This window comes from Vicugna pacos, chromosome 9 (genome assembly GCF_048564905.1).
Source record: "Vicugna pacos chromosome 9, VicPac4, whole genome shotgun sequence".
Taxonomy (NCBI): domain Eukaryota; kingdom Metazoa; phylum Chordata; class Mammalia; order Artiodactyla; family Camelidae; genus Vicugna; species Vicugna pacos.
The window spans coordinates 53,546,466-53,573,201 of NC_132995.1; the positions used below are offsets into that span (position 1 = coordinate 53,546,466).

General features: G+C 49.4%; 1 protein-coding gene across 3 annotated transcripts; it reads left to right on the forward strand.

The window, feature by feature from the left end:
- Positions 1-2,000: 2,000 nt before the first annotated feature.
- Positions 2,001-26,721, forward strand: KLHL36 (kelch like family member 36). Of its 3 annotated transcripts, XM_072967845.1 has the most exons (6): positions 9,143-9,303; positions 9,659-9,771; positions 11,742-11,820; positions 16,088-17,161; positions 18,696-18,853; positions 21,290-26,721. In XM_072967845.1, the coding sequence occupies exons 3-6, from the start codon at positions 11,758-11,760 to the stop codon at positions 21,843-21,845; spliced, it is 1,851 nt and encodes a 616-aa protein (XP_072823946.1). In that variant the 5' UTR covers positions 9,143-9,303; positions 9,659-9,771; positions 11,742-11,757; the 3' UTR covers positions 21,846-26,721. The 3 variants fall into 3 exon arrangements, with proteins under 3 accessions (XP_072823948.1, XP_072823946.1, XP_072823947.1); XM_072967847.1 differs by lacking the exons at positions 9,143-9,303; positions 9,659-9,771 and adding an exon at positions 2,001-2,172; XM_072967846.1 differs by lacking the exon at positions 9,659-9,771.
- Positions 26,722-26,736: the final 15 nt, after the last annotated feature.

Here is a 26,736-nt window from a genome sequence, read left to right on the forward strand (position 1 = left end):
TTGCTCCAAATTCACAGGAGATGCTCTGCCCACTGGCCCAGCAGGCTGGAAATGCAGGCTAATTAACAAGCAGCTGTCAGCCAATACGCACCAGGAATGTTGTACAAGTACCCCATCTGCCCCACCATTGGAGGGGAAAGCTCTAAGGTGTTTGTTTTCCAATATTTCCCAGAGTTCCCTGTAAAGTTCCAGCCGTACTCAGAAGTGGCTGCTTGACCTCTGCTGTTAGGGCCTCTTTCCTTCTCTGTCTCCCCACACTCCTCTCCATTAGTGTTTCCTGTACTTTCCAAAGTATCTACTTGAAGCTTGATTCTAGCCTCTGGGGCTGCTTCTGGGAGAACTCAGACTAAGGAGAAAAGGATTGGTGGAAGAAGGAGGGGAAGACGGGGTGGGAGGTCAGGACTGGGAGAGAAGGAAAAGCAGAAAAAAACAACAGTTGTCACCCACATCACTGCTCTTTCATTCACTTGTTCATCTGTGGTGTCTTAGGTCAGGTTTCTAAGACACAGAACCTGCCACCTCGATTCTCATGCAGTGACTTATTAATAGACAGCTCTCAGGAGAAAATTTAAGGAGCTGAGAATGCAGCACAGGGCAGTAAGAAAGCCTGGCAAAGGAGTGGTCTCTCGGGAGAGTAGCCTTAACTTGACCCCAGAGGACCTCTGGAGCATGAACAGAACCACAGAACTGTCCTCTCTACCTTGAGGCAAGAGCCAGATCATCACACCTGTTTATTGTCAGCCACTGGCTGGCTGCAGGCTGTCCTCAAGGGGAGGGGGCTAGAACCTTCCAGGCACTCTAGGAGAGAAGGCACTGATGGTCACAGCAGGCAGGACCTGGCACAGCCTGGGCAGCGTCCTCTACTTATGGATTGTGGGTTATATAGTAAAAGGCTGCTGAAACTTTTGACACAGACAACAAATATATATAAATGTAACAAAGAGTTAGGATCCAAGAGCTTCGCTTCCCAAAATTCATTGTGTGCTTGTGGAGTTTATAATAAAGCTACTTCAACCATCCTTGCCAGGCATCCAGCTTGGTGCTGAAGGGTTTCTGACCTCGTGGAGTCCAGTCACCCCTGTCCACCTGTCATTCCTGCTGTTCGCTGCAAGCACCCTGATGTTCCAGCCAGTTGGGGTTCTTCCTTGACTGTCTGTTGCTTCACTCCTCTGGGCCTTCGCACATGCTGTTCTCTCTGCCTGGGATTCCCTCTCCTCTCTCATTCTCCTGGAAACTCCCACTTACCGTTTTAAACACAGCTCAAACATCACTCCCCCAATAGTTAATATATCATGAGCAGATAATCTGTATCCCTGGGTGCCAGGAAAATTTAGCATTTGAAAAAAAGTTTTCATTCATGCAATTAACTATGCCAACAGAGTAAAAGAGAAAACTCTCCAAGGATCTAGAGGTGTGCATGTGACTGACAGTAGCGGTGAGCCAATACTTCATGGGGGACATCATCCTAAGTCCTCTCCACGGAGGGGAGGCGGATAGACTTTACTGTAAACTTTATTTCACAGAGGAAGAAAGCAAGGCAAAGAGAGGTTAGGTAATTTGTCCAAGGTCACACAGCTGGTAAGTGGCAGAAGCCAGAGTTTAATTTAGACATCTTCACAACACCTGTTGTTACAGCACGCTGTGCCGATCGAATAATTGAATGAGTGAATGAATGTGACCAGCAGAATCAAAATGATAGCGATCCAGAGAAAGGGCAGCCCTGCTGAGTCAGGTTGGGTGGTCCAGGTCTGATCCTGCAGTGGGGGAGAGTAGGACTAGGACAGGCAGTTCAAAGGGTCTGGCTGCCAATGCAGGAGAAGGAGGGCACTCCCTCAAAAGCAGATTCCCAGGGACCCAGTGTTGTCCTCCCCCAGGTTCCCACAGCAAGGGCCAGCCTCTGCTCTCTGCCTTATCTCACCATGTTACAAGTGCATGTTCACGTGTCTGTCTTTCCTACTTCAGATACGGAGCCAGGTTTCAGTCAGGCCTTTTTGACCGGACTGCTTGTCTAGCCCAGAAACAATCCATTTTTCTTGAATAAAGAAGAGGAACGATATTCAAGACTGCAGCAGCCCTGGTGAGAACACAGCCAGACCCCACTCCAAGAGGCAGTGAAACAAGAAGCCAGTTACCAGCAGGAGGTCAAAGCAGGACCAAAGCTCAGCTGACAAGGTACTGATCTGCACTTGCGCTTTCCCCTAAGAAGGGTCAGACTTGGGGTCGGAGTCAGAGCTTGAACTGTGCAGACAGGACCTAAGGCAGACAGCATGCCGGATTGTGGGCACCATGCAGCTACTAGGGGAATTTAGAGGTGATGTTGAAGAGGGTGATTGTGAGTTCTGACAAGATGTATCTAAGAGTGTGGCCTAATTCTCGGTTCCTGGAATTCCATCAGTACCTCTGTGCTCAGTAGGGAAGTACTCTGATTGATTAGCAATGTCTGCAATGGGTACTGGACAAGAAGTGGAGGCATGAATTTTACATGCTTACCATCCCAGGGAACAAGGCTGTGGGAGAAGGGCACTGGGCAGATTGCTGATAATAATAGCAGCTAACATTTCTTAAGCACTTTGAATGTGCTGGGCACCATGTTAGATGCTTTTCCTGCTCTATTTCATTTAATCCTCAAGCCAACTCTCAGAGACAAGTGCTCTTGTTCCTCCTCTATGTCAGCTCCATGTGACTCATGATTTATTTATCTATGTTTAGCGCTATTATCCCCAGCGCCTAGAAGAGTACCTGACACGTGGCCAGCACTCAGTAAGTATTGGCTATTGACTAGATTACCTCCCATTTTGCAGATGAGGAAACTGAGGTCCAGAGAGATACATAACTTGCTCAAAGTCATGCAGTTTGTAAGAGCTGCTCTAGGGCAGTGTCTCTGAAAACTTATGCAACAGTGGAAAGCTTCTATAATCTGTGCTGTCCAATATGGCCACCCCTAGCTACTTGTGGCTACTGAGGACTTAACATGGGGCTAAGGCAAAAGAGAAAGTGAATTGTAAATTTCATATAATTTTAACTAATTGAAATGGCCACATGTGGCTGATGGTGACCATTTTGCCCAGCACGGATCTGAGCTTGATGGCTTGATCCTAGACTGATACCAAATGCCTATTTAGAGAACACGCAGCCCAGGTTCTCCAAGTCACACGTGGACACATGGAGACTTTTGAAGTTATAATTCCATCGGGGAGGAGAGGGCATATAACCAATGAGTGAACCTGCAAGCAACTGCATTTGTGATCTTTTGGCCACAACAATTCTGGGAAGGCTTTTATCTGTGTCATCTGGTTTTACACATGAAAGATTTAAAGATTCCAGAGGAGACATGACTCACTCAGGGTTATCTACTTGCCTTGGACCCAGCCGGGTTTGCAACCCTGAAATCCCAAGCACCACAGTTTAACAGTTGGTAAAAAGAGAAGCATGTGGCCAATCTGGCAGACCATGGCAGAATCAGGCTGTGGGCAATCCCAGCTTATTTAGGAACCTCAGGGGTTAAGTCACAAGCGGTTCTGACTGGGACAGGCCCCAATACAGAGTCAGTTCCACGATAAACCATGATATACAGGGAGCCTCCGCATATCCTGTGTGGTACCTGCATCCTCTCCCTCCTTCTCTGTACCTCTCTGCCTCCAGTCACAGGACAACAACAACAATAACGTGATCTTGAGCACATGCCTAATGCTGATAAGCAAATACTAAGGTGTAAATGACAAATAGAAAAGAGTCAATTTCCAAACAATGACTATTTTAACAGGAAGCAAAGGCATCAGCCAAAGAACAGTTCTCTCGTGGGTAGAATATCAGGCATCATCAGCAAAAGCTCAAATTACAGAACTTTATGTACAGGGTACTATTAGACGTGGTCGTCATGTATTAATTCATTTAACTCACCATCAATGCCGTAAGACAGGCACAAAGGCTACCCCATCTGGAGATGGGAAAGGGAGGTAAGGTGAAGCTGAAGTCCAGTTCACAAAGTGAGGAAGCAGCCAGGCCAGGGCTCAATTCCAGGCAGAGCTGGGGAGAAAAGCCCTGGGGAAAAGGAAGGAGGAAGCAGCGAGTGCCACCTGACAGGAGGCCTTTATTCTTAAATCTGAGACTAAGAAGGACCAAGGACTGGGCCCAGACTCTGGCCGTGGCTCCACTCATCCACAAGTCTGTTGCTCTTATCTTCTGGTCTAAATGGTTACAAACTTAGAAGGAGCGATTCAGCCAAGAATTCTGCTTGCGATGCAATCCAAGTTGGCCCCCAGGCCAGCTCATTTATGCTGGGCTGCAATTTTTCTAGATTACTCAGCCTTTGGGAGGCAAGCTGGGCCAAGGACAAACCTTGGGTGAGAAGAACAGTGTTTCAAGGGCCAGCCCTACCTCCTCCTCCCTCCTTCCTTCTCCAGAAGACTCAGGGACCTGGAAGGGCCAGGGAGGGCCAGGGCTGCAGCTGCAAGTAGCAGTTCTCATGGGCCTCCCCCCAACCCCTGCCAGGCCCAGCTGTTCCAGGGTCTGACTGGCAGCTGGCTGACACTTCCCCCTGCCTCCCCTTAGTAATGGCTGTGACCTCCTGGCACCAGAAAGCTCAAAGCTGAGAAGGTAGCCTGAAAGCAAACCAGTTTGCAGCCCATCCAATGCTGGTTAACTGGTTATCTGGGCGCTACCCTGGGTTTCTCATCCTGGTTCCTTAACTTCCCAGCTGTGTGATATGAGATGCCTTGTCCAATTACTCAGAACCTCAGTCTCTTCATCTGTGAAGTGGGGATAACAGTAGCATGGACCCACAAGGTACCAAGAGGACCCCACAGATGATCTGGAGAATATTTAGCCCAAGGACTGTGGATCACACACAATTAGCCTGCTACCCCTCCCTTTTCGTATCATTCTGCATGTCCAGGTGATAGTTCCAATTGTCCCATCTAGGGCCAATGTTCACATAGGGCCCCACACGCAGAAAGTCCCCGAGCTTGGGGATTAAGACTCTAGGATTGTTGTCCTGACATTCTTAACAATATTATCTTCTAACTTCATGTTTTGAAAGTGAAGCCAGATGGGACAATGGAGCATGTGCTGGGGGACTTGGAGCTTCCTCCACAGGTTCAAACGTGGTCCTACCATCCCGACACCACCCTCCCTGCCTCCCAGGACCATTTTTGACCACAGACTTCCTTGCCCCTGCCTGGCAATCGTTGTCATCCAGTGGGGGCCTGGCAGAGTGCAGGAAGGCCTAGGGCTGGCTCTGCTCTACTCCCCCAGATCCCACTGTCCCCAGTGCTTGTGAGGGTCTGCATGAGTCCCATAAGTACCCCTGTGTCCAAAAGAGCACAGCATGAAACAGCAAATAAAAAGCACCACGACGGGCCCAGAGAGAGAGAGAGACTTCAGAAGAAAGGGAAAAGCCTTTTTCCTAATTTGTGAACAAGAGCCTGCGTTTTTATTTTGTACTGGATCCTCCAGATTACGTAGCTGGCCCTGGTTCCATCTGATGATACCTGAACCTCAGCAGTGAGGAGGTGCTGAGCTGCTGTCAGGGGCCACTGACTAGGATAGCCTTTGGGGGAAGGTCAGAGCTTTACAAATGGTGGCTTCTCTGACCCAGCCACTCCACTTTACCATCTGGCGTGTTTACTAGAAGGTTCACCTGCATTATTACAATAGTGAAACCAGCTAGATGCCCAACAGTGCAGGAGGGTCAACTTCACAATCCAATAGAAGAGAACTTATGGACAAGAGAAAAGCTCATGATGTTTGCAGAAGAGGGATGGGGGAAAGTCGGTTTCCAAAGGGCCTGCCCCACAGGTGTCAGGTGCATAAGTGAGCAGGGATACGGGCAGGGAGAAAACACTGGGCTGGATTTATATGTGAGTACTGACAGCTCTCCTCCTCGGGTAGATAATGTCTTCCAAGTTCTCTGCAGCAAGCAGATCTCACTCTTAGCATCGCCAGAGGCAGGATGGTGCAGCGGGCAAGGTTAGGCCTGCAGAGTGTAGGGCCCAACTGCCTTGCTTCAAAGCCCAGCTCTACTTCTTACACGCTCTGTGACCTTGGACAAGTGATTAAACTATTCCAGGCCTCAGTTTCCCCACCTCTATAAACAGAGAAAGTAATAGTACCTGTAGGGAAAATGGAGTTCGTCAGGCTCCTTGGCCAGACATCCAGTGCCCAGTGACTGGGCTATATTATCCCGCATGCGCAGTACCCATGTACTCTTGTGTAATGACTTGCGCCGCGCAAGTGCGCTAGTTAGCCCAAAGCTCAGAGTGGAGGGATGCTGGCTTTGCTTGCCTTGGTATATAAGGCGGACAGGACTTCCGGCAGCTGCCGCAGTTGAAGCCTGTGTACTCCGCCCGCAGTAAAGGCATGTCAGCTATACCTACAGCTCCATGAGTGTTCTTCAGTCGGCCCAAATCTGTGAACCTGCCAGGCCTTGAGTGCTTGCAATACAGTACCTGCCTCAAAGAGTTGAAGAGATAATAAATTCAGGGAGCTAAGAGCCACGTCTAGCACACAGTGAGCTGTATGTGATTGGTGGTGGTGCTCGTGTTATTATTGTGAAGAAACTACATAAAGTGGTTCTGGAGGGGTGAGATATGGAGAAACAACAATATGAACGATGATTATTTTTGGATGGTGCAGGAGTGAGTGGTTTATTTTTCTTTTCAGACTTTTCTGTATTTTCCCAGTTACATGTGCAATGCTTTTTTAATTTGAAAATGTGACTTAAAGGGAAAAAAAAGTGAAAGGATTGTTCCCAAGTGGTGATGGGGACAGCGAGATAAAGTCAGGTTGTCCAAGTCTGCATGTTTTTCAGGTCAAAGTCGTGGAGAGTCCTGAATATGTTCCAAGCCCTTCCTCCAGGCCCTCCCTTTCAGGTTGTATATCTCATTCATATGAGTTCTAATATAGAACCCAACACCAGGGAGACAGACGTCCATGCCAAGTTATAGGCTGTTAAAATACATACAGTTAAATCTCTCTAGATAGAGGGAGAGATACATCTATGTATACACAGAGAGAGCCATACATATCTTTGTTTATCCATATCTGTCTATTCTTATCTATGTCTATCTATACAGGGAGAATCTTTAACTAAACCTGTAAAAAAAGATGTCCCATCCATTGCACTCTGAATGCAAGTCTGACACGGGACTGCTCGTGATACAGTAATTGCTCTTGTTTGCCTCCCTCCCTGAACTCCTTGAAACATCTTCTTTCTATCCCTGGCACATACCACAGTGCCTGGCACATAGTAGGAATTCTCTAAATGTCTGCAGAATGAATTAATGAATGAATGAGTGCCTGAACTCATGTAAGAGTGGAGATTCTCAAGATACAGACACAGAACAAGATGTGAGATTAGCTTTCTTGAGGTAGGGAGGGGCCTTGGAGGGGTCAAAGATGGGCAAGTGAGGCTTTAGAGTAAAGAGATGCCTGAAGAAAGTACTGAAAGATGAATGTGTATTTGTCCTCATGGAGAAGGGGAGAGAGATGGAGGACGGCAACACAGGCAGTGAGAACTTCCTCTAAAGGATTCTCTAAGGGGTTCCAGAGGTAGTTTTAACCTAACCCTCTTTAATTTAAAAAGAATTTCTATACTGTTGTTTCTGAACAAATAAATATTAAATACAAATCTCAACTATTGAAAGGTAAAAAGAAAAAATGTCCCCAAAGTGTAAGCCTTTTCAGGGTGGGAGTGGGCAGTGGACTTATAGACCCCACTCACAGACAGGGAAACTGAGGCTCAGGAGGTGAAGTTTACTCCAGAGAAAGGATGGCGCTCACCCTATGTCAATCTGCCCTCTGGTAGGCTTGAGAAGGCAATCAATCATTCGATCTGCACAAATACTCCTTACATCTTTACTCTGCACCAGAGGTGACTGAGATCTGTCCCCCAACCCCCAGTAGGTAGCCTCTGGTAAGAGGGGCTTGGTGAGGGTGGGGCCAAGGTTGTGGACGGGGCCAGGTGGTTCCTTGCTGGGAACCTTCTCATGGAAGGAGCCAAGTTGAGGGTCCTGTCTAGAACAGAAGGAAAAAAGGCCTCCAGGAGTCGCCAGGTCCCACCGACCCTCCATCCTTGTTTTTCATTCTTTTCTGGTTCCCCTTCAGTGGCTGCATCTGACCATGCTTTACACAGCAGCCCTTTAAAACACTCAAAATCCTTTCCAGAGGAGGCAGGGAATAGAAAAATAGGGGGAGAGAGAAGCTTTTTGTTTGGCTTCGGTTTTGTAACAGCTTTATTGAGATGCAGTTCACATACCATAAAGTCACTCTTTTCCCACAACTCAGTGGCTTTTCATATATTCAGAGTTGCACCCCATTTTGCCCCAACTTCCCAGCCCCCTGAACCATTAATCTACTTTCTGTCTCTGAATTTGCCTTTTCTGGACACTTCATATAAATGAAATCATACAACATATCCTTTTGTGTCTAACTTCTTTCACTTAGCATCATGTTTTCAAGGTTCATCCATGCTGCGGCATAAGTTTGCCCATGATAGATCCCTAAGGGTTAAATTTATTAATTCCACAAATATTTATCGAGGGCCTAATACGTGCACGGCTCTGAGGGCCCAGCCAGGAATACAACCGACAGTGGATCCTGCCCTGGTGGGTTTCTTTCTAGTGGGGGAGAGACACAGGAAGTTAAATGAATAAGAAAATGATTTAGAATATTAGATGGTGGTACGACCTAAGCGAAGTGGAAAGCTGGAAGGGGGATGAAGAAAGGAAGTGGTATTCGAAACACAGAGGTCAGAGGGTCAGCCTCGCCATAGGGTGAACACAGGGGATATCTAGCTAAGACTGGAAAGAGGCGAGGTGCCAAAGTGCCACCGCGATGTCCCCTCCCGGCACTCAGGTCTTGGCACACCGCTCAGTCCCCCATGCCTGGGACCTTGCCTGTCCCGTCCATGCGGGGTCCCCGCGCTTGGGACAGCAGGCGACACTCAGTAGGCATTTCGCAATGCGTAACTGTGTGCGGCCCGCCTGAGCGGCTACGAAGGCCGGCGGCCTGGGGTACAGCTGGTGGAGGGAGGGCGCCGACCGCATGTCCCTGTTGCCCCTTGCCCCGCCCCGCGCAGACCCCGCCCAACTCGCGCAGGCCCCGCCCCGGCGCCGCCTGAGCCCACCTCCTCCCGGCCGCCGCCATTGGCCGCGCGCGCCTCCGCCCTCGGCCTCGCACTTCCTGGCGGAGCCATGGCTGTGCACCCGGCCAGCCCCCGGGCTCCCGAGCCCGGGCCCCGCCACTCCGTCCGTCCGGCCCCGCCGCCGGGGGTCCCTGCGTCGCGCCCGTAGTGCGCCCTCCCAGGTGGGCCTCAGCGCGCGCTCCGCTCCTGCCCGGGCCGGGAGCTGCGCGCCGTCCGGGGGCCGGGGCGGAGGGGCGGGCCTGCCTCAGGAGGGTCTCCGGCCTCGCGTGCTGCTCCCCCGCCCCGCCTCCGGGATCCCTTTGTGCTCGGGGGGTGGGAGGAGGGCAGGCACCCCGGGGGTGGGCGGGACACCGGCGGCGACGGCGGGGCGGGGGAGAGGGGGCCGCCGCCACCGCAGGTGAGACAGGTGCGGCCTTTGCGGCCGGCCCCGCGCGGCCCAGGTGAGTGTCCCCCTGTCCCGCTGCGGGCGCCGGCCCGGGGCCCGACCCAACTCCGCCTCCCTCCGCCTCCTCGCAGCCAGCTCGAGCCTGCCTGGGCGGCCGTTGTGCGGGCAGTTCCTCCAGGGGGTGCCGGGTCGGAGCGAGCGACAGCGGCGTCTCGGGAGACGCTGCCAGCGAGGCCCGGGACGGGTGAGTGCTGGCGGGCATCCGTGTCCATCTCCACGACGCTGTGTTTCCCCTACCGCTAAAGGTTGGGCAGCTTCAGGGTCGAAACCCGGGAAGGAGCCGGGAGAGGAGGCTCCCTGGGGACCCTCCCGTCCCGACATGGCTTCTCTTCACCTTTTTACTAAAAGACCTTTTACGCCTCACTGGGGATGCCACTGTCCCTGCAGATGGGCTTGACCCTCTCACCTGCTTCCAGAAAGCACAGGAGGCAGCTGACACCCAACACTCCTGTAGGAATCGTCCCCAAACCACTTGCCCGCAGACAAAAGAGAGCCTCCGCAAGGGGAAACTCTCTCTAGAAATCTTGGCCTAGAAAAGAAAGTTTTTAGCACTGAAGGCAAACCTGAGCCCTGACTGGCTGCCTGGGGTGGTGGAGACTTTCTGCTGTGTGACCTTGGGCGAGCCCCACGGCCACCTGAGCCTGGGTGTCAGAAATGGTGGTGGCACCTGTCTTGGAGAATGAAGGTGAAACAGGAGTCAGGAGTGAGCACTGGCAGTGCATGAATGCTGGTGTCCTTCCCTCCCTCCTCTGAGCCCCCCAGCATCCTAGGGGCAGTCAGAAAGCACGGGGTTAGGGTCTTTGTCACAAAGTTGCTAGTTTGCCAAGAGGAATCTAGTTGTCCCTTTCCCCAGGGAGCTGGCAGGATTGACTGCCTGAACTTATTGCCCCCATGGGAACACTGGGGTCCCCGGATGTGTCCCTGATTATCTTGACACAGTGCTGACTGCTTGCCACATTGTTCTTCATTAGCAAAAGGCTGTTTGTTCAGTAGGTAACAAATTGACTCCTCTCAGCTCAGCAGGGAGAAAAGTTCCCACTTAAACCCTCCATCCCAGGATGTGACTTGTGCCCATATTGCTAGCTTAATCCTTTTGTGTGCCCCTGTCCTCTGAAGTCTGCTAAAGCCTGGCTCTGTGCTGTTAGTGACTTACTTGACGTTTCAAAGGTAGAAGAAACCTTAACATTACCTGGTATAACAGCCCACTATAGAGACGGGACCACAAAGCCTAGAGAGGCTGACTTGCTTGTTCAAGTTTATCTTGGATGTTCCAGGCAGGGCATAGGCCCCAGCATAAATTTCCTGCCTGTGGACATTTTTTTTTTAACGGCCAGGTAGAAAAGTCTAGGGGTTAAGAACATGGAATTCTCCCTTGGTTTATTCTTCCTGTGTGTGTTTCGCTGGGCAAGTTACTTCCCTTCAGCTTCCTCCTCCGTAAACAGGATAATAATAGTGCTGGCCTCATGGACTTGTGGAGATTAAATCCGTGAAGACACCGGAAAGCACTTAAGACGGTGCCTATGTCTAGAATATTTTATACTTGGTAGTCATCACTGCATCACATCCTAACTCCACAAAATTTTTAAAGCATGGTATGCTCAAAGACTGGGCCACATTCAGCAGAGCATCCTGGTTTCGAAGCTGGACAGACTCAGGTGTGGTGTGATTCCCAGCCATTCACCAGCTTTGTGACCTTGAGCTCAAGAGCTGCATTGGTCATATGGGTTAAGTGACATCAGCCTGGCTGCGTAGTTAGGGATGTTAACTGAGCTAGCATGGGTAAATCCCTTCCCTACGTTCAGGGTCTGGGCTCTGAAATGATACCTGTTGTCATTATAATCTTGAGCTATGGAAAAGGCCTAATTCAGATGGAGCGTCAAAAGGTAGGCATTTGTAGGAGGTAGGCTAAGAGATAGGATGCTCTCGGATTTTAGATGAAAAACGAACACTTGTGAAATGCTCTGTGTGCTTCCAACAACCTGGTTTTTTCAGCTTTCAGCATCAGGGAGTTCTTTGTGCTCATAGTTCTCTCTCCCTCTCTCCTCCGTGTGACCGTTTCACTCTTGCTGTCACTGATGCCTGCCAGTAGAGCCTGCAATTAATGAATGACCTCCAGTTACTACTACATGCTTAGAAACCCTGTTTTTGTCCTAGGGCTGCAATCTTTTTCATGATGGAGGGAAGCCGGCAGACACGAGTGTCTCGGCCGTACAAGATCAGTGAATCTTCAAAGGTTTGTGAATGAGTTGCTCATCACCTGTGCAGATTGCCAAAGAAGCCTGATATTTTTCTGAGGGGCTCATTTTAGTTGTACAGACATTTTCTACTCTTGGTGCTGGTGTTAATCTCCCTAATGATGACTAGAGGTGGAAGGAGTGGAAAAATCGTAAAATCAGAGAGAGCTGGGGGTACGAGGGATGTTAGAAACACAGCTTGATTTATTTATGCTACACCTCGACCCTAAGAGGTGTACCAGACAGGGTACACACCATGAGATTTCCGTCCCCACTTGGGACTCAAAAACTCCAAGAATGTATCCATTGAGAAGCCAGCCCCCAGCCTTATGGTGAGGGCAACACTTTGAATACCTGGTTGTTAAGGATCCAGAACCTTCCCTCAGTCATGACTTTCTGGGACTCTAGGAGCAAGTGAGGGTGGGTTCCCCAGGGTGGGGCTACCTACCTGTGTCACACTGTCACACTGGCTGCATCAGAATCACCCAGGGAGAAAGGGAGGGGGAAGGTGTCTAATTGGAATTGCATATGACCAGCCCCACCCCAGACCTGGTAAATTAAAATTTGAGAGCAGAACCTGGAAATCTATAGTTTTAGCAAACTCTTCAAGTGACTTGGAGTGGCCCCTGTCCCTACAGCTGCTATAGATAAGTCTTGGGGGACCAATTTGTGGGACAGTCCCCATTTCCACCTGTCTCTTTATAAGTATTAATAATACTCTTTCCTTTAAAAGTATTCTTTTTTGAAGACTGAATGCTATAGATACCTTGGAACATGCATTCTCAATGGGGCCAGTATTGCCCCCCCGGATATGAAATTGGTGTTTCTGGGCGTGGAAAGGATTTTATTCTTTTAAAATATAAAGCATGGTTATACATACAGTACATGCACAGACATACAGAATATATATGGGGTTAAAATTACATAGTGAGCTATTGGGAGGAATATCTTAAAAGATTGAAAACAAGATAAAAAAAGATTAAGAAATACCATTTTAGATAAAGGGAGTTGTGATCAGCCTACAGACGTGAAGAGAAAAAAAAGAGGGAATGAGGGTCGACAGGTGTGTGTAAAAGAAAAGCAGGGTGTAATTTTCAGGAGAGGTTGGTTCTCCTGAGAAATGGTCTCCTGTTTCCATTTGAGTTTACTGAGAAGGCTCCTGCCAAGCCCAGCGTTATCAGCTGTGAAACCCCAGGAAGGTCTTGCTGCTGACTCAAAGGGCCTTTGTTACTGAGCTTGGCTGCAGAGACAGTGTAGCTTTCTAAGTTTGATAGCACTGGAAATCTTTGTCCCTTAAAGCCAGATTCTGAGCTTGTTTCTCTCTGAATCAAAGCTTTTAGGAATTGGGTTCTCTATCCTTTGGTTCATTGTGTTTATGGTCCTAACTTTTTATATTTAAAAAATGCCCAAATCAAGAAATCTTGCACAACATTGTAAAATGATTATAAATCAATAAAAAATGTTAAAAAAAAAAAGAAATCTTGATTTTTCTAGACATTCAATATATCCTCGTGGCCAGCACCCAGATAAATGAAAGAACCTTACCAAACCCCTCTGGCTGCTATAATCCAGATAGCCACGTTCCCAACTTCCAGCCCTGCAGTTTTGCCTGGCCTCAAATTTACATAAGTGGAGTAGGGGGATGGAGCCCCCCAGTGCCTGGATCCTTGCTGTGGTCACTGCTTCTGAAGTTCACCCCAGTTGCTGTGTGTGGTGATCAGTGGTGCCCTCAGCACAGCAGAGTCTTCCATTATGTGGCTTCCATTGTCCTTTTAGGTACTCTAAAATGTGTTGATCCCCTTTGATGCTGAATCCTTTTTTAACATAAAATGCCCACTACCTGCTGCATTCTGTACAGGGCTAGATCTTGAGTACCTTGTTTTCTCTCACCTTGCCTAGCCTTTGACTAAGGCAGTGAAATAAGAAATGAAGAATAAACAGGATTAGTACCATCAGAAAATGCTGAGGGTCAGAGTTTCTAAATTACATGAAATGCTGCAACTCTGTTACTGCTGCCCCTTTGAAATTGGGAAGTCACGTCTGTCTGTTTTTAGCTCTAAATCTCTGCTGCTGCAGTATAGTAACCAGAAACGGGCTGTAGTCGAGACCCAGGTACAGAATTAAAGGTGCCTACTTAGCATGGAGACCCAGCTTTAGGAGCAGCAGCTGCCCACTCCCAGCCTGGCTTACAGAGCAGATGGTTCCCCTCGCAGCTGTCGCCTCCGCCCCTCCCCAGGGCTCTTCCCCTTACCACACTGCAGCCTGGGGCGGGTGCACCCCCATCTAAGTGTGGTGGTTCCAGCGCCCCTCCCCACTGAGACAGCCAGAAGCCCCAGGTGAGCTGACAGCCCACCTGGTGCCCCTCACTTGCATCTCTAGGACATTTGCCTTCACTGTTACTCGATACCCTGCTCCTGCAGTGCTTTTTAATTTTCTTCCTTCAGTCCACACCCAGGTGGGTCCCTGAGTCAGTGACTGTTGGAGCCCAGACGATTCCTGCCTAATTAGAAGCTAAAACCCGGCCAGCCTGGGTCTCTCAATGAATAACCAGAATAAACTGAGATGTCCGAGAATGGGACTACAAGAAGCTGTCCTGTCATGTAAGGCAGGGGAGCCTGGCTCTCTAACCCTGGATGGAAAGGAAGCTTTAGGACACATCTGTTTGGTCTTGTTGGAATGTGCGGGAGTTGCCTGAGAGTGTCATATAGACCAAGCGATCGACGTTGTAAGATGAAGAATGACCACAGGGACATAAAGGGCCCCAGTTACTGATGCACTAGCAGCCCCAAAGAACAGATTTGAAAGGGAAGGAAAAACTCGCTGCTGGAGGGCATGTATTGAGAAGTAACCTGTAGGGACCTGCAAGCCAGTCACCGAGGCACTCACACCCGTTGAGCCCTCACCCACCCGTATTTTTTTCCACCGCCAGTTCCCCACCTTGGGCTTACTGCCCAGCTCGCCCTTTTCCCCAGTTGGCCTTGAATCACCCTGCTACCTAGTTGATGTTTCTGAATGGTCTCTTTTTCCATATGTTGAATTTTCTTGTTGTTTTTGTAGGGAATAAATAAAGCAGTGTGAAATATCCTGAAAGCCCAAAGCATAATTAGTCCTCCAAGGATTTAGAAACTATTGTCTAGGTCTGATTTTTCTTTATATCTTCAAAAGCCCAGGACAGGCAGATAACAGTCAGTAGATGTCCACCACCCTGAATGTATTGAATTAATTCATATTAATTATTCATATTAATTGATTCATTAATTTCAGCAGAGTGTGGTGATTAAAGGTTTGGGCTCTGGAATCAGGCCTAGGTTCTAGTCCCAGCCCTGCCCCTCAGTCACTGTGGGACTTTGGGCAAGTATCTTAGTCTCTCTGAGCCTCAGTTTTCCTCATCTGGGAAATAGGGATTGTAATTGGCATTCCCTTGGAGGGTTCTCATGATACTCAAATGAGAGCACAGCACAACATGTGGCACATATAGCCCCTGGGAAAAGAGCATTTTGTAGACGTATCTTTTAACCCTGGGCACTGAATATTGAAGCCGTGTTTCTGAAAGTAAGATTCCCCAGAGCATGTTAGTCTGGAACTGTTGCTAAGTCTTTGGACCCATCATACCCCTGGAACTGACCATCACAGTGGCTGACATCCCTCTCGCTCTCCTCGGGTGGGCTCTGTGCCAAGTTCTGTCTCACGAGCCCCCCAACCCCAAACCTGGGTGGTAAATACCCTCATCCTCATTCATGAGACAAGAAACAGAGGCCCGGCTGCTTGCGACTCACTGAGATCACACAGCTGCAAAGTGGCGGAGCTAGGGTTCCACCGGCTTCTGTCTGACTTTAGAGGCTACGACCAGGCGACTCCACCGTCCTGATGGGACAGTATATTCAAGCCTATGTGCCGTGACCTGCACACAGCCAGGGAAGGAGGGAAGGAGGAAAACTTTCAGGAATTCTATTTATAAAGAAAGAGAAGAGGAAGAGAGAGGGAAAGAGAGATAAAGGAGAGAAGAAAGAAAGCAAAAAAGATTGAGTTAAGAATTTTTTTATAAAGAAGGAAATAATACAAATACACATGCATGGACACACACGTGGAGGAACAGCCTTCTGTTCTGGGAGGCACTCTGCTACTTTATTTTCTGTTCTCTCTCGTTCCACTGTATTTGAAAATGCTGGTCATGACATACCAGATAGATCCCAGGACCCTGCAGCTGTTGAGTGAGAAGTTGGCCTGCTCCCCTGCCCCTGTCCTGACCTGTGCTCTCTGCTGCAGGTGTACCGCTGGGCCGACCACTCGACCACTGTGCTGCAGCGGCTGAATGAGCAGCGCCTCCGAGGCCTCTTCTGCGACGTCATCCTGGTGGCGGATGAGCAGCGTGTGCCGGCCCACCGCAACCTGCTGGCCGTGTGCAGCGACTACTTCAACTCCATGTTCACAATTGGCATGCGCGAGGCCTTCCAGAAGGAGGTGGAGCTGATCGGTGCTTCCTACATCGGGCTCAAGGCTGTGGTGGACTTCCTCTATGGTGGTGAGCTGGCGCTGGATGGCGGCAACATCGACTACATCCTGGAGACGGCCCACCTGCTGCAGATTTGGACGGTAGTGGACTTCTGCTGCGAGTATCTGGAGCAGGAGGTGAGCGAGGACAATTACCTGTACCTGCAGGAGCTGGCCTCCATCTACAGCCTCAAGCGGCTGGATGCCTTCATCGACGGCTTCATCCTTAGCCACTTCGGCACGCTGTCCTTCACGCCTGACTTCCTGCAGAACATCTCCATGCAGAAGCTGTGCGTCTACCTGGGCAGCAGCGAGGTGCAGCGGGAATGTGAGCACGACCTGCTGCAGGCTGCCCTGCAGTGGCTGACGCAGCAGCCGGAGCGCGAGGCCCACGCCTACCAGGTGCTGGAGAACATCCACTTCCCACTCATCCCCAAGAATGACCTGCTGCACCGTGTTAAGCCAGCGGTGTGCTCACTGCTGCCCCGGGAGGCCAACTGCGAGGGCTTCATCGAGGAGGCCGTGCGCTACCACAACAGTCTGGCAGCCCAGCCCATCATGCAGACCAAGCGCACTGCCCTCCGCACCAATGAGGAACGCCTGCTGTTTGTGGGCGGCGAGGTCTCCGAGCGGTGTCTGGAGCTCAGTGATGACACCTGCTACCTGGACGCCCAGAGTGAGCAGTGGGTCAAGGAGACACCCCTGCCAGCCAGGCGGAGCCATCACTGCGTCGCTGTGCTGGGGGGATTCATCTTCATCGCTGGTGGCAGCTTCTCGCGGGACAACGGAGGGGATGCGGCCTCCAACCTTCTTTATAGGTATGACCCCCGCTGTAAACAGTGGATCAAGGTGAGATTAAAGCCAGATTATTTCTTTATTCTTGAGGACTTTTGATCTCCTTAACCTTGACTGCCCCTCCCTACCCCCCACCGCGGGCCTTGACCACTGTCCTGCTTCCAAGCGAGGTGTGGTGATAGTGATGAGTCAGATCATTCCCACTGCCCCTCGCCCGCACCTGTCCGTAGGCAGTGAGGGCTGACCGGCCACCTCCTGCAGGGTCAGTCAGTGTCCAGAACAGTGCTGTCCGGGCGAACTTTCTGCACCAACAGAAATGTTCTACATCTGTGCTGTCCGATGTTGCAGTCACCTGCCACATGTGGCCTGTGGGACTGAAGAACTAAGTTTTCCATTTTATTTCATTATAACCGAGGTACATTTGAGTGTAAACGGCCACACAAGGCTTGTGGCTACCGTATTGGATAGCACCAGTTTAGAGATTGGACCCAACGTCCCAACAGGCTCCCCTTGTCTCAGAGCCTCCACCGAGCTCCTCTTTTGGAAAGGTTAGGAGCTGGTTTAAGGAGGCCTCGAGGGCTCACCCTGGTGGGAGTTGTGGCCCTTTGGCAGATGTGGCGGCTGATTCCAGGCAGAGCCTGGGTCTTGACATCAGACCCATGTTCACATCCCAACTTGGCTTAATTGTGTTTCAGACCAGGGTGTGTTTCAGGCTAGTTCCCTGCCCTCTCCCGATTCCAGCTTCTTCTTCTGGACATGAGTGGGGAACACTGACCTTCCAGGGTCAGCGGTCGTAGCTCACGCTGATTGACAGGTGTGCCCCTCTTCTCCCAGGGAGAGGACCTGGGACCGCCACCTGCGAAGTCTGTCTCAGTCTTAATACTCACACCTCAGTCTTTTTACTTAACTTGGTGTTTTTCTGAGCTCAAGGCTCTGAACAGACTCAGATGACCTTTCTATTTTGTTCTCAAAAATCTAAAACCACCCTCCAAGGTATAGGTCTTGCCACTGGAAGGAGGCTCTCAGCTTTAGAGCCCATCCTCAAAACCTTCATAGCAGTGGCAGCCTGAACGTATGATCTCCCATGGGACCGTGTTCATTTGTGTGTTCTGCTTGGATGATTTGAAAAAGAAAGAAAAAGTTGGGTCTTCTGTTGTAAATTTTCTGTTGAGTGCCACTTTCTGCCTGTTAACATGTTTGGCGATCAGCATTAATTTTAAAAATATCTGATGGGAGTGTTGAGGGGAAAGATTAACTTTTATTTCAGGAAACCAGTAAATCAGCAGTTGTGAACTGTGTGTGTCCTGCAGAATTCTAGGCCACAAGGTCAACTATGTGGCCAGACAAGTTTGGGGAAGCGAGTTCTCCATTTCCCTCTTGGGGATTCATGATGTTTTGAGGCTCCTGGGAGCTCTGAGAATTCCCACTTAAGGAACTCCTCTTTCTACAAGTTTGGCTCCCTTCCCCAGATTCATGTGGCCACCTTCCCCAGGTGTGCCTTCCGTGGGATGTGTTTGGGGACACACTGTTGGATGTTGACACTGACCTGGGTCGGGGAGGGGAAGGTACAGGTATCTCGCCTCAACAGGTGGCCTCCATGAACCAGCGCCGCGTGGATTTCTACCTTGCCTCCATTGAAGACATGCTGGTGGCTGTCGGCGGCCGGAATGAGAACGGAGCTCTCTCTTCAGTTGAGACCTACAGTCCCAAGACTGACTCCTGGTCCTACGTGGCTGGCCTGCCAAGGTGATCAGGGTTTTGTGGACTGTACTAACATGGCAACTTTCAGGTTACAGGTCAACCCACCTCCCTTTCTGGATATTTTAGCCTCCATCTCCAGGAAAAGTCTCTTGACTTGTAAATAACAGCGGGTAGACCATGAGGAGCAGAGGGCATGGTGGTGATGGGCCAGGGAGCCTGTTCTAGGCTGTTTGACTGCAAGTGTCAGCTCTGTCGCTGAGACAAATATGACTTTAGTCTCTTCACTTCCTGAGTTTCGGGGAGTGAGTGCTGAGTGAGTGAAAGATTTACCTGATAATCTCTCTGATTTTGGGCAGGAGGAGTTCAAAGAGCTGGGAGGTTATCTATCCTAGATCTGACTCAAGCAAGTGTCTTCACCCCAGGCTGTCTTTGTTTCCTCATCTGGAAAGGAGATGTGATGATAATACCCACCCTGTGGAGTTGTCACAAGGATGGGACAAGAGCTAAGGAGTCTCCTCCCCTCCCAACCGGCACCTGGGAAATGCCTCCGGGGTCAGAGCTCATCTGCCTCTCTAGTCTCCTGGCATCGAGGTGTCCATTTACTGCTTTATTACTGCCACGGGTTTAGCAAAGGTGCCTGCCAATTCTTTTGCTGGTCTTTGTGGTTGGACCTTTGAGCCAGTCTTGCTGTGTAACACATCTGGGCATCCTGGGGACTTTGTCCCTGGGAATTAGAGTGCATGGGTTAGGCGTCTGGGTATGGTTCCCAGCTCCTCCAGTCCCTCGTAACTACCACCTTCATGTAAAGGTTCTAAGAAGCCAATGAAGTAACAGCTGGACACCTGACAGTCATGATCACCACATGCCAACCCTGGGCCAAGAGCTTGATGTGATGAGTCCCTTGATGTCCACACTAACCCAGGGGCTGGAGGTAGTGCCCAAGTAATCTATCACCCAAACCCAGGGGAGGGCAATGGTGTGAGTCCTGCCCATGTCCTGTGCAAACTAAGACCCATGTTCTCCCAGAGGTCTCGTTTATTGTCCATTTTACAAGTGGAGAAGTGAGGCTTATTTATAGTGAGAAGAATATCTGATATCTGTGGCTATCACTTTCTCTGGGCCAGCCAGGGTGATTTATGTACCTTAAGTACTACAATAACCCTATTATGTTTTTTTCTTAATGGACCTCAGGTGATCAGAGTTGGAATAAACATAATCATGATGCTGTCATCATTACAGCGTATATGCCCCACATTTATTTCATTTATTCACTCATTTATTTTTTCATTCATTGACTGACTTGTATAGTGGTACCTCCGCAAACCCACAGCCCAACCCAAGAGCCAGGACACTGAACAGTAACTCCCATCTGTCCGGGGCTGGTCCTGCCCCTGTGCTTTCCTCCCATCCACCAGCCTCCTGCCTCCCCACTAAGGAACCACCATCCTGAATGTCCTGACATCATTCCCTTTTTGTTTCCCCTTTGTTTGCACTTTGTTGTTATTTTCTTTTTTGTCTCTGGTAGACTTCATTTTTTTAGAGCCATTTTAGGTTTAGAGAAAATTGAACTGAAAGTACACGCTCTCCCCTGAGCACACCCAGCGTCTCCTGTCATTAACATCTGGTCTGGCAGTATCCTGACCAGTACATTTGTTACAGCTGATGCACCAAAGTTGATAATGCTAGCATTACCGAAGCTCCCTGGTTTACGTGAGGGTTCGCTCTCTGGGTTGTGTTATTTTGCGGGTTTTGATGGGTAATGATAGTTGTCAGCTGTTACAGGGTCATGCAGAACAGTCTTGGCCAGGATGGTGTAGCTCAGTGGTGGAGCACATGCTTAGCATGCATGAGCTCCTGGGTTCAATCCCCAGTACCTTCATTAAATGTTTTGAAAAATTATAAAAATAAATAAATGAATAAACCTAATTACCCCCCTCCAAAAAAAACCCCCACAAAATAGTCTCAGTGCCCAAAGACTCTCTCAGGCTCCATCTTTTCATCCCTCCCCCCCGACCCAACCACTGGCAGTACCGGTATTGATTGTCTCTGTAGTGCTGACTTTTCCAGAATGTCATGTAGCTGGGGCTGTACTGTTTCAGTCCCCATTTGATACGTCCCTGAGTCAGGTACACACATGTGCCTCAGAAGCAGGTCATTTCCAGCCCTGCTGAGAAGGGTAACTCTCTAGTGATGACCCCCACCTCTCAGACAGGGACAGAGAGGGCAGACCTGGGATTCTAGCCCAGGCGGTCAGGCTGCAAAGGGGCCTGAGTGTAACCTGCCCTGCTTGCCCCTTCCAGTCCACACCCAGCGGCTCTCAAGTGTGCAGGGGTTGGGGGTGCCCGTTCCCCCCGTGACCCCCTCAGAGGGCACTTGTCTGCATCTTGTGGAGGAAAAGACTGGGTCCCTAGCTCACGGAGGCCCAGCCCGGCACCACACTGAGCATACTCTGTCTCTGTCTGTCCATCTGTCTCTCTGCAGGTTCACGTACGGCCACGCGGGCACCATCTACAAAGACTTCGTGTACATCTCGGGGGGTCACGACTACCAGATCGGCCCCTACCGCAAGAACCTGCTGTGCTACGACCACCGGACAGACGTGTGGGAGGAGCGGCGGCCCATGACCACGGCGCGTGGCTGGCACAGCATGTGCAGCCTGGAGGACAGCATCTACTCCATCGGCGGCAGTGACGACAGCATCGAGTCCATGGAGCGCTTCGATGTGCTGGGTGTGGAGGCTTACAGCCCACAGTGCAACCAGTGGACACGCGTGGCGCCACTACTGCACGCCAATAGCGAGTCAGGCGTGGCCGTGTGGCAGGGCCGCATCTACATCCTGGGCGGCTACAGCTGGGAGAATACAGCCTTCTCCAAGACGGTGCAGGTGTATGACCCTGAGAAGGACAAGTGGAGCCGGGGCACCGACCTGCCTAAGGCCATCGCTGGCGTGTCCGCCTGCGTGTGCGCACTGAAGCCACGGCTGGAGGACAAGAAGAAGAAGGGCAAGGGCAAGAGACCCCAGGACCGTGGCCAGTGAACCCGCCCCTCCCGGAGACCAGCAGTACCTGGGTCAAGTCCTGGACCGTGATGTACAACTTTGCAGCTTTTTTTACTTTTATGATTCTTGGTATTTCTACAGTATCACAGTAACTGATTAAATATTCTATATAATTTACATATTATCTTGCTTGAATAATTAAACCTGGGCCCAGGCAACAACTGTCCCTGGATCCATGCTGGGCTGCTTCCCACATGATGTGTCCCCAGGATGGGCAGGGAGCCCAGGCAGTCCTGACCATCTCCTGAGAGTAGCCAGGTCAGGGGTTGCACAGACATTTTCGTAGTGAAATGAAGGGCTCTAGTGGGACGTTTCAGACCCCCTAGTCCACACCTCCCCCAAACCTGGCTGAACTTAAAAAAATAAAACGGATTCCTGGGCCCCCCCACAGGATTCCCAAACCTGAAACTACCAGGAGTGGCAGAGGGAGTGCCTGCAGACTGTTTTAACTTGTTCTTAGAATGACTGAGCCTCAGCCACATTTGGGAATCCAGTGTGTTCCTTTTTAAAAGTGGGGCACGAGGCTCTTTACAAGCATTATTCTGTAATTTGTGCTTTTGTCTTTTTACTTTACTTTCTCGTGTCTTTTTTCTGGGACCCACTGTTTCACATATTACTGATGTACTGAGCCCCACAGGTCTACATTTATCTCTCAGGAAAGGAAAAGGGAGCATCTAGGATTTGCCATTGTTTTCCTGGACTGCAGCTTCAAGAAGCCACAGGAAGTTCCTGCACCAGTGAGGGAGCATTGATCCCCGATAAGGAGGTTGTCCCTCAACTCCAGCGGCAGATCCTGGTCCTGGCAGGCCGTCTGCTCTGAAGGAGTTTTGTGCTGCTGGGCAAATTTTTCAACAAGTCTGGAGCTGTTTCCTCATGCTTTGAACAACAGGGTTAGCTGAAAGAGTGGCCAGGCTCCTTCTGGTGCGTAAGCTCTTTCAGCCTGGATAAGCTATTAAAATGCATTCAGCACCTCCTTGTGAGATGTGTGACCACCCTGCCCTGGTTCCTTTGGTTACTGGAATAGACAGCAGTCGTGCGTGTGCTATAAGGAGGGTTTGAGACTCCTGCCCAAGCCATTGTGTAATACAAGTACCATAGGAGTGGGCTTGGGTTTCAGTCGTGAGCCTAGGGAGGCACAAATGATCTCTACCGTGGCAGAGATCCGATTGCAGAGATGAGAACACGCCAAGATTTATTGTCTGGGGAAGTGTAGAGCCCAGTGGTAGAGCACGTGCCTAGCACGCACAAGGTCCTGGGTTCCATCCTCAGCGCCTCCATTAAAAAATATAAGATTTATTGTTAACACTGATGTTAGAGTAAGGATCTCAGTTAATATACTTCTTTTTTCTTTTTCTTTTTTTTTTTTTTGTCTTTTTACTGCCCTTCCTTTTCTTTCTCTTGAAGGTTTATTGTGATTTTTGGTTGGCCTGTTTCAATAGTGACCAGGAGAGATGAGAGAGCAACATGGGAGCTGAAAACTTCAGTACCCAAGTTGTTGCCCTTTCTTGCTAGTTGGGCAACCAGTCTGCAGAGTTTAGCTGGGAAGTTGCTAAAGCCTTACAAACTCTTGAGGGGCTCTGCAGGGCATACAAACAGTCAAACCAAAAAGCTGTACACTCTTCTTGGATCTTTTCTTTAATACAACACTTCAATGTATTAAAGGCTCTGAGAAGTCCTGCATTAACTGTTAACCCTCCATGAACCCAGCATTTGCAAACTTCATTGAGCCTGAAACCATTTTTTTGGTCTCAAACCTAGTCCAGCCCTCCACAAAACACGTTTTTGTGGAGCCACTGCCAAATGTGAGGTAGCTTAACCCTTTCGTATTCCAGGAAAGGTTTCATCATTTGAAGACCCTTTAGAAGGCACAGGATCTGTGGTCTGTCCTCCCCAGCTCAGCCCAGGTCTTAAACAAAGAAATGGTCATTCAACCAGAATCCAGGGGCAGGTTGAGAGGAGCACGCATAAAGACTCCATGCATGCATGCTTTGGGGAGCAGGAAGGCTTTAACCTTCGGAAGAGGACAGCAGTGAATTTTTAGCCAAAGCCAGCTGTTGTATTTTTGACTACCAGGATGTTTCCCAAAATAAGGGTACAGTATGTCTTCTATTCTGATTTTCTTGTGCCTTGTGGGTGACATACGGTGTCCTGCCCCTGATATTGTGTGATGTCTCTCTAGGCCACTATGAAGGATGTTTGTGACATACATGCCTTAGAATCTAATATGGTGGAGGTGGCGAGCATTCTTTTAAAGGTAGGGTTGATGAGGTCGTCTTCTGCAGACCGACTTCAGATAATTGGTGGTGGCTCTGCTGTGCCCAGAAAGGTTTTCGAGCATGTAAGCGTCGGTGGAAAGGAGCATCACAACCAGTGAGCAGTGTCTGCCTGGACGTGGGAGAGCAGAGAGGTTGGAATGTGGCAGGTTTTTGCTGCCTGTGTTTTGAAGATGGAAAGCACCCTTCTGTGCAGTCCAGCTGAGAAGGAAGAGAATCGTTAACAACCCAGACGGGCAGAGCTTGGGGATGTACTCAGGCGGATGGCCATTTGAGCTGAGGAATCGCGATAGTGTGGTTTCAAACCCTGGTGACCAAAGCTGGGGTTCTCATGGCTGCCATCTAGAGACAGAAACAGTGACGTTTGCCCTTGTGTCTTCAACCTCCTTGCTCCGAGCTACTCTGCTTGACCTTTGGAAACACATGGATCATCTTTTGATCTTTCAAAATGAGCAGGATGGGCTTTTATTCAGGTGTTAATTTTTTTTCTTCCTTTTTAGAAAACTGGAGTTTTAACTTCACATTAGTGGTCGTTTTGGAGTTTGAGCCTCACCCCAGTTGGAATCCCATTTGCTTAAGATGTTAATGTAATGTTAGAAGGGAAGCAGGGTAGAAAAGCTGAAGAATCCTTGTTACTTCGAGTGGTCTTCCTGCTGTTTAAAATATTGCTCAGTGGGAGAGTGGGTTCTCAGCATGTACGAGGTCCTGGGTTCAATCCCCAGTACCCCCATTAAAATTAGTAATACCACCTCCTCCCCCAAAAAAATATACACAGAGATTATTTTAGCATCTTGCTTGTGTGTATGGCTCAATCTGTATTTTTAACATCCTGCCGCTTTAGAAATCTAGACTACCAGATAAGACTGCTTCTAGATCTTGATCTGGGTAGAAAACCTCATGTGTGTGTTTATATTCTGAATGCCTCCCTCCCCCTCCCCTGAATAAGCTGACCTCATGGCAACTTAGTAGGGACCCCAGGAGCCAACTCTAAAGGGTGATCAGTTTTGGATGGGAACCCAAATGCCAAAGGGCGATCGAGTCCCTCCCAGTTCCAAGGTCCCCTCTGCATTCAGGTGCGTTAACCTGTGGTCCAGAGTGCCTGGCCTCAGAGCCCCGAGTGACCTTTTGGTGATTTGCAGCCACGTGGAAAGTGGAAGGACTCCACCACCACCCCTTTTAGAGTCAGCAGCCTCCTACTGCACCCTTACCCAGGTCCTCCCTGGTATGCGGCTTGGCCAGCATCTCACTGAGCTTTTGGCTCTCAGAACTTCTGGCTAGAATCTCAGCCCGCTGGTCCCAAACCTGGAGGGGCAATTCTGGCCGTGTGGCCTGGATATCCTCACCATCTCCGTGGATTCTGAGCATCTTCAAAAGGGAAGGGGCGATAGCCTGAGCCCCAGGATAAACCTCTAAAGTATAGGGCAGCTTCACAGGTGCTTGGAGAGCCTGCCCTGTGTGTCCACCATGCCTGGCAGTTTTTAAAGTTTTTTTTAAATGTTTTGATACTTTTTTGATACCATTTGCTAATAAGTGTTTTGTAGTTGCCAGTCGGGGTTCTCCTCCTCCCTCCCACCCCATCCCCTTGAGTTTGCAGGTATCCCTTGGGCAGCACCAGGGTCCCGCCCACCTCCTGGGGCTGTACCTTGGGGCTTTCTCTCCTTTTTGGCTGCAGTCTGGTACAAAAACTCTTGAATTGTGTAAGGTCACATGTGGCCCTCTTACACCCCCAATTGAGCAAGAGGGCAGTGCTTTGTTTGGTATGAGGATACTTCAACTCCCTGAGATGTTCTACATTTCTTCTAAAGCTCCTACCTCAGCAGTATGCAGCGTTGAAAAGGTATCTGAGGCCTGATATGTGTATCACCTTTCTACAACGGGTCATTTCTCAACCCAGGGCCTGGCTGGGTCTTGACCCCCCTCCTGGCCACCCCTGCTTTTACAGGCATTTTAACGTGAAATCCACAAAAGCTATACTGGTGAACATCCTGTACTTTGTAGAGTTACCACCCTTTGTTTTGAAGGTTGTTCATTTCTTTTTTTCTTTTTCCTTTTTGCATGGATAGAATTTGGTTTCATAGGGTGTTTAGGGTCTCAAAAAATTGTCTTTGGGTTGCCTTAGTTAAAAGGATTGAATGAATGTACAAATTTTGGTGGTGGAGGTGTGTGGAGGAGAAAAACCCTTCCATTTCTGTTTTCTTTGAGAAAAGGAGCTCCACTTTTCAGAGTTACTTGGGCAGTCTTTACAGGTTTTCTTGTGATGGAAGGAGGAATCAAGTCCTTTCAAGCAACTTCCAGCTCCCTTCCAAAATTAGTAAGCTATTTGATGATTAAGTAATTTGTTGGGTATGTACTGGTTCCTAATGTTACTGAAACCTGTAATTGTGTGTGTGCTGTTTTTTTAATTTGTTGCTTTTGTATTTGTGATTTTATGACTCCCAAAGTTTTTCTGTCTTAACCTCTTCTTAATTTTCTGCAGGTTGATTTCTTTCCCCTTTTGTTTTTAATTCCATAAAGAATATTCAGTTCTTGAAACACATTAAAAATGATTTGCCTGCTAGGGTATGGCTTATTTTATAATTACATTCCTAGTTTTGTGT